General features: G+C 31.0%; 1 protein-coding gene and 1 pseudogene across 27 annotated transcripts; both read right to left on the bottom strand.

Moving 5' to 3' along the window:
• Window positions 1-4,182: 4,182 nt before the first annotated feature.
• LOC129872842 (uncharacterized) lies at window positions 4,183-19,803 on the bottom strand. 27 transcript variants are annotated; one of them, XM_055947758.1, is made up of 25 exons: window positions 19,534-19,803; window positions 19,004-19,083; window positions 18,855-18,907; window positions 17,245-17,453; window positions 17,048-17,141; window positions 15,330-15,400; window positions 14,931-15,125; window positions 14,399-14,485; window positions 13,898-13,990; window positions 13,561-13,662; window positions 13,175-13,267; window positions 12,838-12,939; window positions 12,452-12,544; window positions 12,115-12,216; window positions 11,586-11,771; window positions 10,122-10,199; window positions 9,690-9,872; window positions 9,173-9,259; window positions 7,848-8,030; window positions 7,333-7,419; window positions 6,739-6,927; window positions 6,213-6,299; window positions 5,636-5,818; window positions 5,109-5,195; window positions 4,183-4,482 (listed from the first exon to the last, which is right to left on the bottom strand). In XM_055947758.1, the coding sequence occupies exons 4-25, from the start codon at window positions 17,359-17,361 to the stop codon at window positions 4,354-4,356; spliced, it is 2,628 nt and encodes an 875-aa protein (XP_055803733.1). In that variant the 5' UTR covers window positions 17,362-17,453; window positions 18,855-18,907; window positions 19,004-19,083; window positions 19,534-19,803; the 3' UTR covers window positions 4,183-4,353. The 27 variants fall into 27 exon arrangements, with proteins under 27 accessions (XP_055803733.1, XP_055803753.1, XP_055803750.1 ...); XM_055947778.1 differs by having other exon boundaries at window positions 5,109-5,183; window positions 19,004-19,803; XM_055947775.1 differs by having other exon boundaries at window positions 6,213-6,287; window positions 19,004-19,803.
• Window positions 10,811-10,994, bottom strand: LOC129875348 (U2 spliceosomal RNA; annotated as a pseudogene).
• Window positions 19,804-20,024: the final 221 nt, after the last annotated feature.

Below are 20,024 nucleotides of genomic sequence, written 5' to 3'. Positions count from 1 at the left end.
TATGATATATCTGTTATGTATTAAAAGTGAATTATGCATTCAATAAATGTATTATAAGTGTTTTAAAATATATTATACTTGTTTGGTAAGAAATTAACACAATGTATTATAAGTGTATTAAAGTGTGTGATAAATATATTATCCATGAATAAAACTTGTATAAAATGAGTTTTATAAATTATTCTCGCTAATATGTATTAAAATTGTATTAAAACTATATTATAAATGTATTATAAATGTCCAGTAAAAAAATTATTATTACTATAAATGATAAATATTTTCTTAATATAGTATATTTATGTAAGTTTCCCTGATTTAATATGATTTCTTGATTATGTTAAAAACCCATTTATCAAAATAAGAGTAAATTTGGAAGAAAAATATTACTAATAGCTTTTTTATTACGTAAAAAAAATATTATTTTGGACTAAATATAAAAATTACAAACACCGTATAATATGGATGAGGGGGAGTATATATATTATTAGTGCATTTGTTAAAAGTGAAGCATTAGCTCAAATCAGTCAAAACACTTTATATCTGTGGGGTTAAGAGGAGTATATTAGTGGATTAATAAGAATAACAACCATCAGAGAGAGTTTGTTGGTGTCAAAAAAATTAAAAAAATTACATAGAATAACTTTTGTTATGAATTAACTAACTTGACAATTTTATAAAGGAAGAAGAATAAGAGAATATGTATATAGAAAGTATTAATAGAGAGAGTAGTAATATAGAGAGAGTAATAGTAATTCTTTCTTTTATGTGTTTGTGTGTTTTTTACATTGAAGTTTAAGGCTATATTTATAGCCATATTTACAAGTGGAGGAAAATATTAGTGGGCATTTTACCCACTTAAAAAGTAAATGGACTATCCACCATTTTAAGTGGACAACCATTTTACTTGGTTGATAATAACTTTAACCTTATCAATCATGAAGTATTTTTTTCTTTTTTAAGAAATTTGCCTTTCGAAATGCAATTAAAAAAGATTATTCCGAATAAAAGTATTTTTTTTCGAGAGTTAATTCATAAAAAAAATAATTTAGTGCATAAAATATCTTGTGTTTATGAATGTTCAAATAAGGAACGGATTTAAATAATATGATATAAGTAGCTTAATTACGTTGACATAATTACTAGTGATTGGTACTGGCTAAAAATATATTAACCATAATTGGGAGGGGCAAAATAAAATAAATTGGCGTAATTAGTAGCGATTGATAATGGCTAAAAATATATTAACCATAATTGGGAGGGGCAAAATAAAATAAAAGAAGCATGAAGTGGGACTAAGGGTGTAGCGAAATGAGTTGAAGTTCTGCAGATCAAAATGAGTTGAGTAAATAAATGAATGATATTGGTCATTTGACTCCGTCAAAAGTTATTTGAGCGAAAATGAACGTAAAAACGCATGAATCATAACATAACCCGCCTAATTCTAACTAAGCTTTAATTTCTTTGTTTATTCTTTTATATTTTTTAAAATACATATAAAAATCTTTATTATAAATATATATGTTATAGCAAAAAAAAACTTCTTAAAAATATTTGGACATAGTTTTTCATGTGTCAAATTTGAGCTACTTATCAATTTATTTTTGATGAATTTAATTGGACGGATCAAATATATTAAATCAACAAATGAATCATATTTTCATGAGTTAATTTTACTGCTCACAGGGGCGGATCTATGTTCATTTCAGGGGGTGCTACGCCACCCCGTGGTCTCGATTAAAAATTTGCATATACATATATTTTTATATATATTTATAAGGAGAATATAAATATTAAATGTGGCATCCTTAAAAATAATTAGTTTTGTAGTATTAGTGGTTAAAGCTCAGGTTTTTGGGATGCAAATTCGAGCTCCGCTATGGAGTGTATTTTTAAAAAACTTTTTTTTACCATGCAAGATATCGTTAACAAATTTATTGTAAAAAGAATTGTAAATAAATATATAAGAACTCTAAACCTCTTTTAAGTAAACTCTTAACTAAAAATTACTATTTAAAATAGCGTGGCACTCAAAGATTCAAAAATCTTAAATACACCTCTGACTGCTCTAAACGGATTATATTGTGTGAGCGATTAACTAGGCATAAGAGATGCATTGCAAGTGGCCAGGAAAAATGGAGAAAAAAGTGATGTTGAAGATTAATCCCCCATCACAAATTTCTTATCACTGATCCATCTCTATAATATTCCAATTTTTGGCTTTTATTCCTTTTCTCTTTTTTGGTCATCTAAATGAGCATGGGACATATATTCCACCTGTCTTCACCCCAAAAGCTTTAGCATTATTCTTGTTTTTAGTCAAATCACAAGAATATAAATAAATATATAGTATATATAGGTAACGGGAATTTAGAATTACTTATTAATTAAGAAAAAAAACTTTTGCACTTAAAATATCTCTGCAATATCCGATTCATACATATATGTATAGTGCATACGCCACCACGGAAAAAAAGTTATTCCATTTCACTATGAAAAAAATAACTTTTAGCGGCAATAAATATGTATTTTAATAAAGAGTGTTAAAATTTTTATCGACATTAGTTAATTGTTATTGAATTCAATATCGCTATAGGTTTTACGGATATTTACAAAGAGTGTTAATTCCTCTTCAAAATATATTTAGCGACAATTAAGTTATTATCGTTAATTAATTACCGTTTAAAATCACTTTTGATATAGTGCTTGTTTATAATTATATTACGTTCAGAACTCAACTTATTTTGAAAAGATTTTTTTTAAAAAAAAAAATAAGTATTTTTATCGAGAAATAGTTAATGTTTGATCAATAAATTTTAAAAGTACTTTTGAGAAATAATTAGTGTTTGATCAAGATTTTAAAATTGTTTGTACGTATATTTTTCTCAAAGTATTTTTCAAAAAAGTGTTTTAAAAAAGACTTTATTACTTTTAACTTCTAAAAAAATTAACTTTTGTAACTTTCCAAAAACACTTATTTTCTTTCAAAAAATTGATCAAGCACCTTACTTTAAAATTTAAAAAATAATTTTAAAAAACCTCTTTCGACTATAAACGAAATTTAAGAATAAAAAAAAACTTTTGACATATATCAAAGTACTTTTAAGATTCATAATTTTAAAATGTTATAACATTTTTAAAGTTGTATGCATAAATACAATGAAGAATTCTACTTTAACTTTTGTATTTTAGAACGACTACTTAGAAACAATTAACCAGGCAAAAACCTCCGTCCATTGTTCCTATAAAAGCATGCTATATTATTGGTTGAAGAGTCAAAAGGGAACAAATGTCAGGTAATAATTTATAATTATAAATAAATGGAACCAAAGCAAGTAGCTAAAACAGGAAAGATGTATGTGTCAGTACCTCTCTATAGAGTTTGTACCATTCTTGGACTTTCCCTTTTTGGAATTGCAGCCATTTGCCCATTTTAAAGATTCTATTTTTATACTCCATCTGGTTTTATTTAATTATCAAATATTTTTTAATTTGATTTTTCTTTTTACTTATCAATTTTAATAAATCAAGAATTTTTTTATTTTTTTTTATATATCCTCAATTTATTAATATTGAATTAATGTCTTTAAAAAATATAGTATTGAATTAATATCTTTGATAACATGATTTGTCATTTTTATTAATTTTATAAGTTGGATTTAAAGAAGATAGTATGTATATGGTCTTAGAAAGATTGTTTTTTTTTAGACCATCGTTTCTTCGTGAATAGACAGATTATTCAAAGTTATATTTTCAAGAAAAAATAAAATTACGCCTCTAATTTTAGCTATACCAAAATTAAACCGTCAGTGCTTACGCACTATGACAGAAAACTCGTAAAAAGAAGATGCATATGGACTTTAAACGCCATCAGTGGGAATTTTAACTTTTATGGAGGAATTTTAGAATATTTGAGAAGCATAGAATTTAGTAGTAAGCTTTTGGGCATCTTAATTTACTCCAATCCAACGACCTCTTAGCTTTAGTAATGACCGTCTATCATTTGGTTCATTTAGAAATTAGAGCTCCTGTTGACACCTGTCCTGCCATATGCATTTACAATTGGAAAATCCATTTATCAATAATGACGGAATAACATTTTTAAACAAATTATGAAATATAGATATATAAGCATCATCTAGATTAATAGCAAGCATATTTCATCAACAAGAAGAACAAAAATACTTCATTGAAGAGTTTATTTATTTAAACATTGAACAAAAGCAGTGCATACACCACTTAACACAAACACTGCATTTTTTCAGCAGTATGTCTTAAAACACACAACAATCTTTTATTTATTTATTTATTTATTCGGCCAATTAAAGATGGCCTATTGAAAAGGCTAAAGAGAAATTAGTTAACGTCCCCCTCCTCATAGTCCATTAAAAAATCATCGACGTTAAACTCAGCTTCAGGAGATAAATTAATCAGAGGTGATGGCATGACAGGCGCTGGAATTCCTTGGGTACTGATGAAAGAAGCCTACATAAATAACATCAAAAATTTATTAGTCTTCAATTTATTTTTTTCCGTATGAAGATAAGGAAAACCACCAAATTAGCCTAGACTACTGATGATTAGAATGAAGCTTTACAAGGCAGTTTCATTTGCGTCTTCTTCTACCTGAACTTGGTTCTGTAGCTAGTGTTATTTTACTACTTTAAACTATAAGGGGTAGTTTGGTGTAAGGGATTATCCCACCTTATCCCAGAATAATTAATTGTTGGATAACTTGTTTCCAACAAAATGACCCCTAAGATAATTAAGAGATGCTCCAAAATTCAAGGCAGGATTCAAATACAAGGACCAAAATAAATAATTATCCATGTGAAGTTGAAAATTGACTCCTCATTTAGATCCAAATAAACATTTTAAGACAACAAAAAAGGCAGTACTCCATAAAATTAAGATTACACTATTTTAGGATTCAAAATAGGAAAACAGGAAAAGATCGGTTTGACTTTCTAAATAGTTATAAAGTCATATAAAATATATAGAGGAAGTATTTTTGCTGGATGCACAAGTACGACTTTATGAAGTTTAAATCACCTAAGAGTTTTCTAAGGATAAACAACGCCAACAAATTAGCCTGTATAAACAGCACTCACTGGAATGTTATTAGGTTGAACCAATTGATAAGCTGGGTGAAGTTCATTTCCTTGTCCATCATTTGCCTCTTGCACCTGATATTGGCACTGTAGCTAGTGTTATTTAGTACTTTTAAAGTGTAACATAACTAGCATATTACTAGTTTCAAAAACAAAAAATAAGTGTAAGATAACTACAAACGTTCCAAAATTCATGGAAGGATTCAAATACATGGATCAAAATAGGTAATTATCTCTGTGAAGATGAACACCGACACTTCATTTAGATCGAAATAATATTTACATATTTTGACACTACAAAAAGGAACTACGCCATAAAATATAGATTACAATATTTAAGGATTCAAAATAGGTTGACAGGAACAGATTGGTTTGACTCTCTGAATAGTAATCGTGTTGTATAAAATATATAGAGGAAGTATTTTGCAAGAAGTATAAGTACAACTTTATGAAGTTCAAATCACCCCATAGTTTTTTATTTTAGGATATACAACACCAACAAATTAGCCTGGATAAGGAACACTCACTGGAATGATATTAGGTTGAACCATTTGATAAGCTGGGAGGTCAGGAATGTTATTAGGTTGAACCAATTGATAAGTCGAGAAGTCAAATCCTTTAGTAAGAGCTTCCGATAATATTTTGAGTTCTCGTGCCGGAAATTCATTTCCTTGGCCATCATTTGCTTTCTTCTGCACCTGAAATTGGCACTGTAGATAATGCTATTTTAGTACTTTAAACTTTAGGATAACTAATAAACGTTCCAAAATTCAAGGCAGGATTCAAATACATGGACCAAAATATATAATTATGCATGTGAAGTTGAAAACTGACTCCTCATTTATATCCAAATAAAATTTAAACATTTTAAGACAACAAAAAAGGCAGTACTCCATAAAATTAAGATTACACTATTTTAGGATTCAAAATAGGAAAACAGGAAAAGATCGGTTTGACTTTCTAAATAGTTATAAAGTCATATAAAATATATAGAGGAAGTATTTTTGCAGGATGCACAAGTACGACTTTATGAAGTTTAAATCACCTAAAAGTTTTCTAAGGATAAACAACGCCAACAAATTAGCCTGTATAAACAGCACTCACTGGAATGTTATTAGGCTGAACCAATTGATAAGCTGGTTGAAGTTCATTTCCTTGTCCATCATTTGCCTCTTGCACCTGATATTGGCACTGTAGTTAGTGTTATTTAGTACTTTTAAAATGTAACATAACTAACATATTACTAGTTTCAAAAACAAAAAATAAGTGTAAGATAACTACAAACGTTCCAAAATTCATGGAAGGATTCAAATACATGGATCAAAATACGTAATTATCTCTGTGAAGTTGAACACCGACTCTTCATTTACATCGAAATAATATTTACATATTTTGACACTACAAAAAGGAACTACGCCATAAAATATAGATTACAATATTTAAGGATTCAAAATAGGTTGACAGGAAAAGATTGGTTTGACTCTCTGAATAGTAATTGTGTTGTATAAAATATATAGAGGAAGTATTTTGCAAGAAGTATAAGTACGACTTTATGAAGTTCAAATCACCCCATAGTTTTTTTTTAAGGATATACAACACCAACAAATTAGCCTGGATAAGGAACACTCACTGGAATGATATTAGGTTGAACCATTTGATAAGCTGGGTGGTCAGGAATGTTATTAGGTTGAACCATTTGATAAGCTGGGAAGTCAAATCCTCTAATAAGAGCTTCCAATAATATTTTGAGTTTTCGTGCCTGAAATTCATTTCCTTGGCCATCATTTGCTTTCTTCTGCACCTGAAATTGGAACTGTAGCTAATGCTACTTTAGTACTTTAAACTTTAAGGGGTTGTTTGGGTGAAGGATAACTAATAAACGTTCCAAATTTCAAGGCAGGATTCAAATACATGGAACAAAATAAATAATTATCCATGTGAAGTTGAAAATTGACTCCTCATTTAGATCCAAATAAAATTTAAACATTTAAGACAACAAAAAAGGCAGTATTCCATAAAATTAAGATTACAATATTTTAGGATTCAAACTAGGAAAACAGGAAAAGATCGGTTTGACTTTCTAAATAGTTATAAAGTCATATAAAATATATAGAGGAAGTATTTTTGCAGGATGCACAAGTACGACTTTCTGAAGTTTAAATCACCTAAAAGTTTTCTAAGGATAAGCAACGCCAACAAATTAGCCTGTATAAACAGCACTCACTGGAATGTTATTAGGCTGAACCAATTGATAAGCTGGGTGAAGTTCATTTCCTTGTCCATCATTTGCCTCTTGCACCTGATATTGGCACTGTAGCTAGTGTTATTTAGTACTTTTAAAGTGTAACATAACTAACATATTACTAGTTTCAAAAACAAAAAATAAGTGTAGGATAACTACAAACGTTCCAAAATTCATGGACATGGATCAAAAATATGTAATTATCTCTGTGAAGTTGCACACCGACTCTTCATTTAGATCCAAATAAAATTTAAATATTTTGAGACTACAAAAAGGCACTACACTATAAAATTTAGATAACAATATTTCAAGATTCAAAATAGGTTGACAGGAAAACATTGGATTGACTCTCTCTGAAAAGTAATCGTGTTACATAAAATATATCGATGAACTATTTTGCAAGAGGTATACGTACGACTTTATGAAGTTTAAATCACCTCAGTTTTTATTTTAGGATATACAACACCAACAAATTAGCCTGGATAAGGAACACTCACTGGAATGTTATTAGGTTGAACCATTTGATAAGCTGGGAGGTCAGGAATGTTATTAGGTTGAACCATTTGATAAGTTGGGAAGTCAAATCCTCTAACAAGAGCTTCCAATAATATTTTGAGTTCTCGTGCCTGAAATTCATTTCCTTGGCCATCATTTGCTTTCTTCTGCACCTGAAATTGGAACTGTAGCTAATGCTACTTTAGTACTTTAAACTTTAAGGGGTTGTTTGGTGTGAAGGATAACACCAAATAATTCCGGGATTAAATTATAGTGGCATACAAGTTGATGTTTGGTTGGCAAGTACGGGATAATAAGTTATCCTTCCTCTTGGGTGGTATACTAATTTCGGGATAACTTATCCCGGGATAAAATAGATAAATGACAAATATATCTCTTTAAATGTTTTTTATACCTCACTTTTCACATTTATATATATTTACATTATTTTTAATACCATATATAACAACATTCACTCCTTATTTTTATGATAATCTTTCATATTTTTTCTATTAAAAAATTACTCTATATAATATAATTTTTATTTATAAATTTATTTGACTCATTCTTATGTTTATTTATATTTTGATTTCTCATAAATCCATTTTTACTTTAAAAAATTAAAAATGAAAATTCTATTTTTGAAATTAAAGAAGAAGAAAGTTTTACTTTTAAATACATACAGACATCATGGAAATGCATAGATAAAAATATTTAAGGTAAAGAAGATGAAAGTTTTATTTCAAGAATGGTGAATAATTAAAGCTTGCAAAGAAAATATAAAAAACTAAATAAAGTGAAGGGTATTTTTGTAAACAAACAACATATTCTTAAAATTTATGCAATACATATTATTTTGAATACAACAAACCAAATAATTTCAGCATAACTTATCCCATCATAACTAATCCCAACATAACTTATCCCATCAAAACTAATCTCATCATAACTTGTATTCAAACCAAACGACCCCTAAGATAACTAATAAACATTCCACAATTCAAGGCAGGATTCAAATACATGGACCAAAATATATAATTATCCATGTAAACTTGAAAATTGACTCCTTATTTAATAAAATTTATACATTTTAAGACAGCAAAAAAGGCAGTACTCCATAAAATTAAGATTACAATATTTTAGGATTCAAAATAGGTAAACATGAAAAGATCGGTTTGACTCTCTAAATAGTTATAAAGTCATATAAAATATATAGAGGAGGTATTTTTGCAAGAAGCACAAGTACGACTTAATGAAGTTTAAATCACCTAGTAGTTTTATAAGAATAAACAACGCCAACAAATTAGCCTGTATAAACAGCACTCACTGGAATGTTATTAGGTTGAACCAATTGATAAGCTGGGTGAAGTTCATTTCCTTGTCCATCATTTGCCTCTTGCACCTGATATTGGCACTGTAGCTAGTGTTATTTAGTACTTTTAAAGTGTAACATAACTAACATATTACTAGTTTCAAAAACAAAAAATAAGTGTAAGATAACTACAAACGTTCCAAAATTCATGGACATGGATCAAAAATATGTAATTATCTCTGTGAAGTTGCACACCGACTCTTCATTTAGATCCAAATAAAATTTAAATATTTTGAGACTACAAAAAGGCACTACACTATAAAATTTAGATAACAATATTTCAAGATTCAAAATAGGTTGACAGGAAAAGATTGGATTGACTCTCTCTGAAAAGTAATCGTGTTATATAAAATATATCGATGAACTATTTTGCAAGAGGTATACGTACGACTTTATGAAGTTTAAATCACCTCATAGTTTTTATTTTAGGATATACAACACCAACAAATTAGCCTGGATAAGGAACACTCACTGGAATGTTATTAGGTTGAACCATTTGATAAGCAGGGAGGTTAGGAATGTTATTAGGTTGAACCATTTGATAAGCTGGTAAGTCAAATCCTTTAGTAAGAGCTTCCAATAATATTTTGAGTTCTCGTGCCTGAAATTCATTTCCTTGGCCATCATTTGCTTTCTTCTGCACCTGAAATTGGCACTGTAGCTAATGCTACTTTAGTACTTTAAACTTTAAGATAACTAATAAACGTTCCAAAATTCAAGGCAGGATTCAAATACATGGACCAAAATATGTAATGTTATCAGGCTGAACCATTTAAATCACCTAATAGTTTTTTAAGGATAAACAACACCAACAAATTAGCCTAGATAAAAAGCAAGCTACTATCAATTGTGATGAAGATTAGGTAGTTTGCAGATGTAGTGTTGAAAGTCATTATAACTCAACTGGAATGTTATCAGACTGAACCATTTGATAAGCTGGGTGAAATTCATTGTCTTTGCCATCATCTGCGTCCCCTTCCACCTGAAATTGGTACTGCTGCTTCAGCTAGTGCTATTTTAGTACTTTAAACTATAAGATAATTAAAAAACGTTCCAAACTCATGACAGGATTCAAATACAAGGATCAAAATATGTATGTAGTTGAAAATTGACTCCTAAATTTTATTGAAACAAAATTTACATATTGTGAGACTATTTAAAAAGTGCTACTCCTTAATACCTAAATTACTCTCTGATTCAATTTGTTTGCCTGATTTTAACTTGCCACCAAATTTAAGAAAGTAAAGAAGACATTTGAATCTTATGGTTTTAAACAAAAGATATGTAAATGTACCAAAATATCTTTTAATATTGTCGTCTTAAATATGTCATGTGGAAAGTTAGAATCAAAGAACTGTCAAAAAGGGAAAGAGACATTCTTTTTGGGACAAACTAAAAAAGAAAACTAAGACAAGCAAATTGAAACGGAGGGAGTACAATATTTCAGGATACAAACGAGGTAGACAACAATATATCGTTTTGACTTTCTGCGTAGTAATAGTATCATATAAAATATATAGAGGTCGACGGGAAGTACAAGTATGACTTTATGAAGTTCAAATTTCTTTTTTATATATATGTGTCTGTGTGTTGAGGGGGTTCACCAAGCCTGACTTGTAGTGCAACGCTTAGGCGGTGGACCAAGGTCCAGGTAGCTAGCTATCTTAGCGAGCCTTCCCCCTAAAGAAAATGTTAATATCATGTGAACCAATGGCCCACGTATCAGATATTAAATTGATAAGATCAGATATTGCACCTCATTGTTTTTTAAGGATAAACAACACTACAATCACCCAGGATAAACAATATGCTACTTTTATTTGGAATAAAGTTTACATGATATTTTACACATGTAGTGTTGAAAGTCACAATCACTCACTGGAATGTTATGAGGCTGAACCATTCGATTAGCCAGGTGAAATTTATTTCCTTGGACATCATTTGCCTTTTCTACCTAAAACAGGTATAGCTAGTGCTATTATAGTACTTTAAACTTTAAGCTAACTAACAAATGTTCCAAAATTCATGGAAGAATTCAGATACATGAATCAAAATATGTAATTATCTGTGGGAAGCTAGACATTGACTCTTAGACATTGACTCTTCAATCTTCATTTGGATTGAAATAAAATTTACATATTTTGAGACTACAAAAAGGGTACTACTACATAAAATTTAAATTACAATAGCTTAGGATTCAAAATAGGTAGACAGGAAAAGATCGGTTTGAGTAGTAATCGTGTCATATAAAATATATAGAGGAAGTATTTTGCGGAAGGACAAGTTCGATTTTATGAAGCTTAAATCACTTCATAGTTCTTTTAGGATAAACAACACCAATAAATTAGCCTGGATAAGGAACACTTACTGGAATGTTATTAGGTTGAACCATTTGATAAGCTGGGAGGTGAATGTTATTAGATTGAACCGTTTGATAAGCTGGGAGGTCAAATCCTTCGATAAGAGCTTCTGATAATATTTTGAGTTCTCGTGCCTGAAATTCATTTCCTTGGCCATCATTTCCTTTTTTTGGGCCCTGAAATTGGCACTGTAGCTAATGCTATTTTAGTACTATAAACTTTAAGATAACTAACAAATGTTCCAAAATTCATGGCAGGATTCAAATACATGGATCATAATATATAATTATCTGTGTGAAGTTGAACATTGACCTTCATTTAGATCGAAACAAAATTTACATATTTTGAGACTACGAAAAGGGTACTACTACACAGAACTTGGATTTCAATATTTTAGGATTCAAAATAGGTAGACCGGAAATGAATGGTTTGACTCTCTGAGTAGTACCAACACCAAAAATCTAGCCTAGATAAACAGCATGCTACTGTCAATTGTGAGGAAGTGCACATGTAGTGCTGAAAGTCAATATAACTCACCAGAATGTCATTAGGCTGAACAATTTGATAAGCTGGGACAAACTCATTGCCTTGGCCATCATTTGCCTCCCCTCCAGCCTGAAATTGGTACAGCTGCTGCAGCTAGTGCTATTTTAGTACTTTAAACTAAAAGATAATTAAGAAATGTGCCAAATTCATGACAGGTTCAAATACAAGAGTCAAAATATGTAATTACATGTGTGAAGTTGAACATTGACTTCTAAATTTAATTGAAACAAAATTTACATATTCTGAGACTATTTAAAAATTACTACTCCATAAAACATAAATTACAAGGTATTTTACACATGTAGTGTTGAAAGTCACAATCACTCACTGGATTGTTTTGAAGCTGAACCATTTGATTAGCCAAGTGAAATTTATTTCCTTGGACATCATTTGCCTCTTCCACCTGAAACTGGTACTGTAGCTAGTGCTATTTTAGTACTTGAAACTATAAGAAAATTAAAAAGATGCTCAATAATTTGTGATGGGATCGATTTAAATAGGACTACGAAAATTTACATATTTTGAGACTACGAAAAGGGTACTACTACACAGAACTTGGATTTCAATATTTTAGGATTCAAAATAGGTAGACCGGAAATGAATGGTTTGACTCTCTGAGTAGTAACAACACCAAAAATCTAGCCTAGATAAACAGCATGCTACTGTCAATTGTGAGGAAGTGCACATGTAGTGCTGAAAGTCAATATAACTCACCAGAATGTCATTAGGCTGAACAATTTGATAAGCTGGGACAAACTCATTGCCTTGGCCATCATTTGCCTCCCCTCCCGCCTGAAATTGGTACAGCTGCTGCAGCTAGTGCTATTTTAGTACTTTAAACTAAAAGATAATTAAGAAATGTGCCAAATTCATGACAGGTTCAAATACAAGAGTCAAAATATGTAATTACATGTGTGAAGTTGAACATTGACTTCTAGATTTAATTGAAACAAAATTTACATATTCTGAGACTATTTAAAAATTACTACTCCATAAAACATAAATTACAAGGTATTTTACACATGTAGTGTTGAAAGTCACAATCACTCACTGGATTGTTTTGAAGCTGAACCATTTGATTAGCCAGGTGAAATTTATTTCCTTGGACATCATTTGCCTCTTCCACCTGAAACTGGTACTGTAGCTAGTGCTATTTTAGTACTTGAAACTATAAGAAAATTAAAAAGATGCTCAATAATTTGTGATAGGATCGATTTAAATAGGACTACGAAAATTTACATATTTTGAGACTACGAAAAGGGTACTACTACACAGAACTTGGATTTCAATATTTTAGGATTCAAAATAGGTAGACCGGAAATGAATGGTTTGACTCTCTGAGTAGTACCAACACCAAAAATCTAGCCTAGATAAACAGCATGCTACTGTCAATTGTGAGGAAGTGCACATGTAGTGCTGAAAGTCAATATAACTCACCAGAATGTCATTAGGCTGAACAATTTGATAAGCTGGGACAAACTCATTGCCTTGGCCATCATTTGCCTCCCCTCCCGCCTGAAATTGGTACAGCTGCTGCAGCTAGTGCTATTTTAGTACTTTAAACTAAAAGATAATTAAGAAATGTGCCAAATTCATGACAGGTTCAAATACAAGAGTCAAAATATGTAATTACATGTGTGAAGTTGAACATTGACTTCTAGATTTAATTGAAACAAAATTTACATATTCTGAGACTATTTAAAAATTACTACTCCATAAAACATAAATTACAAGGTATTTTACACATGTAGTGTTGAAAGTCACAATCACTCACTGGATTGTTTTGAAGCTGAACCATTTGATTAGCCAGGTGAAATTTATTTCCTTGGACATCATTTGCCTCTTCCACCTGAAACTGGTACTGTAGCTAGTGCTATTTTAGTACTTGAAACTATAAGAAAATTAAAAAGATGCTCAATAATTTGTGATGGGATCGATTTAAATAGGAGGATCAGATAATTAACTATCAGTGAAATTTGAATATGGACTCTAAATTTTATCAAAATAAATTTACATATACTGAGACTACGTAAAAAGTACAGAATAGAATCAAATGAAAATATTAGGATTCAAAAAGGTAGACTGAGAAAATCTGTTTGTCTCTCAGCAATGATAGTATCATATAAAACATATAAAGTACAAGAACAATTTTATGTGTATTTTTAGGATAAACAACACCAACAAATAGTCTAGATAAACAACACACTACTGTTCTTGTGAATGGAGGTTTACAAGGTAGTCTACATATGTAGTGTCGAAAGTCAGTATAACTCACTGGAATGTTATTAGGCTGAATCATTTGATAAGCTGCGTAAAATTCATTTCCTTGGCAATCGTTTGCCTCTTCCACCTGAAACTGGTTCTGGAAGTAGTGCTATTTTAGTACTTTAAACTGAAAGATAATTACACATTATGGGATTCAAATACAAGGTTAAAAATATGTAATTTATCTGTTCGAAGTTGAACATTGACTCCTCAATTTCATTGACATAAACTGTACATATTCTGAGACTGCATAAAAGTACTTCTCCATAAAATTTTAGGATTCAAAAATATTGGAAAGACTAGTAGAGAAAAATATTGACTCTCTAAAACGTAATAATATCATATAAGCATATAGAGTAAGTATTTCGCAGGGAAGTACCAAGTACAAATTTATGAGTTTAATTCACCTCATAGACTTTTAGGTCATTTTTCTTGTATTCAAGTTCTCAAAGTTTTCGAAATAACAAATGAAATTACTTACTAAGAACAATTAATTCATCTTGGGAAGTCATAATGGATGATATACTAATATATAAACCAACCTTGTAGGTCTGGAGTGGCACGATGTCAGAGAGGAAATCGAAAAGCTCTTCATCCCTTATGGCCCTAGCAAAGTCATGACGGTTCAGAGTTCGATGTTTGACTTGATCAGCTTGCATCCAAGCACGAAGGGTAAGCTCAAGAATGAACATCTCGATTGCTTTAGAAAGCAAAACCGTAGAATGTGCGCTAACCATCTGAATTTACTCATTCCCAATAGAGGTAAAAAAATTTAAGACCCCCTCTCAAGTTAGAGACAACAGAGATCAAGAAAAGCTAATAAGACAAGTAGTAACTCAAATGCTTCAAGTTCCAACTAATAGCAAATGGAGAAAATAAAATAAATTAAAAGATATGACCGTGGCTAATGTCAATGGAATAAGTCAAAGCCACAAACATACCTTTACTTGATCATTTGACTTCATGGCCCGTCTGATCCTTGAGATGGGAAGCTCATGTTTTCTCTTTGGATCTACAGATAAAATGAAGTGGCTGCATGAAGGTAAAATCAACAGGAAAAAACAGCAGCAAAGTACACAAACCCCACTATTTCTAAAAAAGTAACAAAGATTTTTCACTTGCACTATGTTTCACTGATTTTTATGATTCTAGTATTGGTTTTAGGGGTCGTTTGGCAGGATGCATTATAAAAAATATGCATGTATTAGCTTTGTGTATTACTAATACCTTATTTGGCATACTTGTCAACTATGTATAACCAATGAAAACATTAGTTATACACTCTATTTGGTATTATGCTATGTAAAATTAATTCATGGCAAATCATAGTATTAGCAATGCAAGGATTTTTAATAAATGAATTAGCATAGTTAAGGACACACATGCCCCTCAAAATCTTTTCTACATCCTTTCTACAATATTTGTGGAGGTATTTAAAAAACAAATATTTTTTTAGAAATTGTGCAATGTATGTTACACTTTAATACATCCTACCAAACGACCCCTCTTAAAGACATGTGCATATGAGTGTGTCATGACCGGTGGAAGAAAAAAGACTAAAGCCATCCACGGCCCCTTAAAGCTGTTCATGAAATTCATTTAGACACCTCAACCCAACCTTATACCTACTAAACACTTTTACTAGTTAGAATTGATATCTATTTGACAATTTTTGACAACCATCTAAAAATATGAATTGTGTGCAACACTCTCGCTGATGATGTGGCGTGATGACGAATTAAAAGAGGACACTAGCAGATGTCCAAAATAAAAAAAATTCTCTCGCTGATGATGTGGCGTGATAATTAAAAGAGAACGCCTAGCATTTGCCCAAAATAATAATTAAAAAAAATATAAGGTTAAAACAAACATTATAAGCACAAAAATAAATCTAGTTTATAAAACCAACACCATCTACCTTAGCCTCCCTTCCCCTTTCTCCTCCTCCAAACCCCACCACTTTTTTTTTAATTTATTTGATTACGCTTTATTTAAAATTTGATTTTTTTGTTTGTTTGGTTTAAAGATCTAACTATTTTTTGGCATATATCAATATTTTTCTAATATAAGAAAGGGAGGGAGAAAGTGGAGTGGTGGTGTTCTCCATTATTTCGGGCGAGCAAGGTAACAATGATGGTGATATCGAATTTAAAGAAAAAAGACGAAATAATAGGGCTGATAGTTTCCGGATCTAAAAAAGATGAAGAAAATGGTTATTGAAGTGTGGAGGCATCGACGGCGGTGACAGCGGTGGGTTGGTAGTGTGTGTTGGGCCTTCACGTGCATGATGATATGTGTATTAACACACACTATGTCATGTTAGAGAAAATGTCTAAGAGAAAGTATTTTTGAATAGTTAAAAAATGTTCAATAGAAATAAGATTGGGTTGACGTGTCTAAGTGAATTCTACGGAAAACTTTAAGGGGCCGCATATGATTTGAGCTAAGCAAATATGTTGAGTATATGTATTATTGCAAAATTCCCATATATGACATATCTTTATGCAATGATTGGAGATAGTTCTAACAAAATCAATATATGTGAGGACTGTGGCTAGTCTTAAAATGGCCCACAGCTCAAGAATATCCTTAGATTACTCATGAATGGAAAATATCGATGGTCTATGTAGGTAAACATGTGTGAAGAGCCAAAAAACACCTGAACGCAGAATTTCTTCCTTTTGTCGCTTCCAGAAACAGAAGAGGTTTTCTTTTAGCAATTGCGTAAACCTTGGGTCCCTTTCATCTTCATCCTACATATACAAGGAAACCAAAGGGAAAAATCTCAGCTTATATCAAACGGTATCTAAATGTAAAAAGTTTCTCATGAAAACTAAACTTTATCGAATTGATTACCTGATGAATTTTGTTGTTACTTGATATGGAGCTATGCATACGAACCGGTCTTTGCAATTCTGAAGGTAGTGCTGATGAGGATTTTGGGAGTTTCATTAACGAATTATTGAAATCCATGTCTTCTCCATATTGAACATATCAGGGGAAGAAGGGCCTTTAAATAGCAGGAACACCATGTCGTAACTCCCTTTTCTTCCTTGCCCCCACCCCTAAGAGAGTTACTAGGCATTAATTTTGAAGTCATCGCTAGTTCCCTATTTATTAGGAATAGTTCTAAGATGTGTTCATCATTAATACGGAAATGATTCTTCATTTAACCATTGATTAGATTTCTTAATGAAGATGTGAGAACAATAAGTGTTTATTTGTCGTGCTCTAGATGTTTGACCTCAGGAGTACCTTGAAAATAGAATCACACATTTCAACAACAAAATATCCAATGTAATCCAATAAAGTGGGTTCTATAAAGGGTAGGGTGTACACACACCTTACCCCTACTTTAGGGGTACAAAGGATGTTTCCAATAGACCCTCAGCTCGAGAAAAAATAGTTCAAAGCAAATCGAAAAAAAGAAAATACCAGAAATGAAGAAACAATGGAAAAATACTAGAGAAAGTATGATAAAGCATTCTGAATATTAACTACAACAAAATAATTCGATGGTCAAAGTACAAAAACGGTAGATAGTAACAGAAATTGGGGACAAGAAATGGCAGGAGCAATGCTATGACTACTAGTATGAAAGGATAAGCAAGATCAAGCTCAACTACTTGGTAACCTTCTAACCTAACTTGTGTCCTCTACAACCTCCTATCTAAGTTCACGTATTCGGTAAGCTGAAATTGTATCATGTCTTTCTATAATCATGGGACCATCTATGATATGTTTAAGCTAAGGATTTTTAACGTTAGTTGTAAATATTGTTTTTTAGAATTAATAAAACAATATTTACTTTGTTGTTTGCCGAAAGAAGTGGCATCCAACACCCAAGTTGATTGATCATACTCTGTATAAAATTCCTGTAAATATGGTGACTCTCCCACCAATGCTTCAGTGTATTGTTAGTCACTATTCTTTTTCGGTTTTACCTGGCAACAAAAGTTTTCATAATCTGGGGGATAATAGTTCACAGACAACAAATTTCACATGGAAGTTATATTACCTTCCACAAAATTACGGAAACAGAATTCTACTCCTGAAAAAAGAAACACAATTCGACTCCCAAAATATTAATATAACATACCCAGTGAAATCCCACAAGTTGGCTATGGGGAGCGTAAAGTCTAGCACTAGTCTTTGTGGTCAATAAGCAATAAAATCATTGAAATCAGAATTAAGAAACAAGTCAAGAACTAAACAAAGGTATAAGAAAATATATATATATATGCTTATACTGTTGCTCTGCCTCAACATCACTGCCAACTAATGTTGGTGCAAAAAATGTAGAATAAATCACTTAATTAATCTACTTTAACAAGCTTGATAAACATGTTTAGTGAAATATTTTGATGTCTAAAGAATGTCCATCAAAAATCATAATGACAATCATACGAACTTGAAGAAACAATGATAGCAAGGGTAAAGCACATCAAGCTTAGATTTGGACGTACCAATTTATCATTGAGCATCTTCAGAAGGACTGATTGAAGGATTGTGCAGCTCTCTAATGTAATAAAGTGATCTCAAAATCAAAATGACAATCATACAAACTTTTGAAATATATTATCAAAGAAATGAAATAGCAAACTTAAATTTGGACCTGTCCAAGTTGTTCTTGAGCATCTTCCACAAGGAGAGCCCAAGGAATGTATTATTCTCCAATGTGATAACATAATTTTCCTTTGTTAAGTAGCAAGTTGGATCAGCAAGCACATGTGTTATGCAGCAGATGGCAATAAATAATAATGTTATTAAGGAAAAGAATATCAAGATCATGAAAAATAAGATAATAAATATAGCAGTCACACTAATCAAATAATATGAACTCTCACAATAGCAATATTTGAAAATAAAACCACCCCTACTGGAGTTCAAAGTACTTAAAGAGTTTCAGATATCTAGAAAAGGATTATCAGGTGGGTCATGGGGCTTTATTCAGTCATCCCAAAAACGAGTAACGTGTTCCAGGATCTTGGTTTTTGAACATAAAATTGAAATGCAACAAATGGAAATTGGGATTTTCTTCTTCAAGAACATTGTATTTAGGTTTGGAGCATACAATTACGGTAACAATAGTCAAAGATTTTACTAGTACTATATTTCTTGCTTCACAAAAAGAAGAAGCAAAACCTAATGCGAACGAAGCAGTTTTCTTCATGCCGCTTGACGTTAAATTTCCTCCGTCGATTCAACGCAAACCCATTTGTCTTTAAGTTAATCATCACTAACAAGTTCAAGAAAGCACCAAATTATTTTTTATTGCAAATTCTGGGCGAATTTTGCGGCAAGGTATCATCGGACGATTTCAAGAACACCATTCAGGTGACTTGTGTGGCCATTTTTTCCTGCAGTTACCATTCACGGTTTTGAGAGGGTTTAATTAAAAATTAATCGTTTGGTTCTCCTAGGAATACTGAATAGGCCTGAATTAAATAGATTGTTTCCGTAGTGAATAAATAAAAAATATATGTATAATTGTTACATTATAAATAATAATAATATATAAAATACTATGTAAAATTAATTACTTTGAGGAAATATTTGTAGTTAAATACTTCTTCTATCTTAATTTATATGACACTTTTTGAATTTTCATATTTAAAGTTCAAACATGTTTTAGT

Source organism: Solanum dulcamara, chromosome 11 (genome assembly GCF_947179165.1).
Source record: "Solanum dulcamara chromosome 11, daSolDulc1.2, whole genome shotgun sequence".
Taxonomy (NCBI): Eukaryota; Viridiplantae; Streptophyta; class Magnoliopsida; order Solanales; family Solanaceae; genus Solanum; species Solanum dulcamara.
Note: the sequence above shows the minus strand (reverse complement) of the source record. Positions and strands in the feature narration are given on the sequence as shown.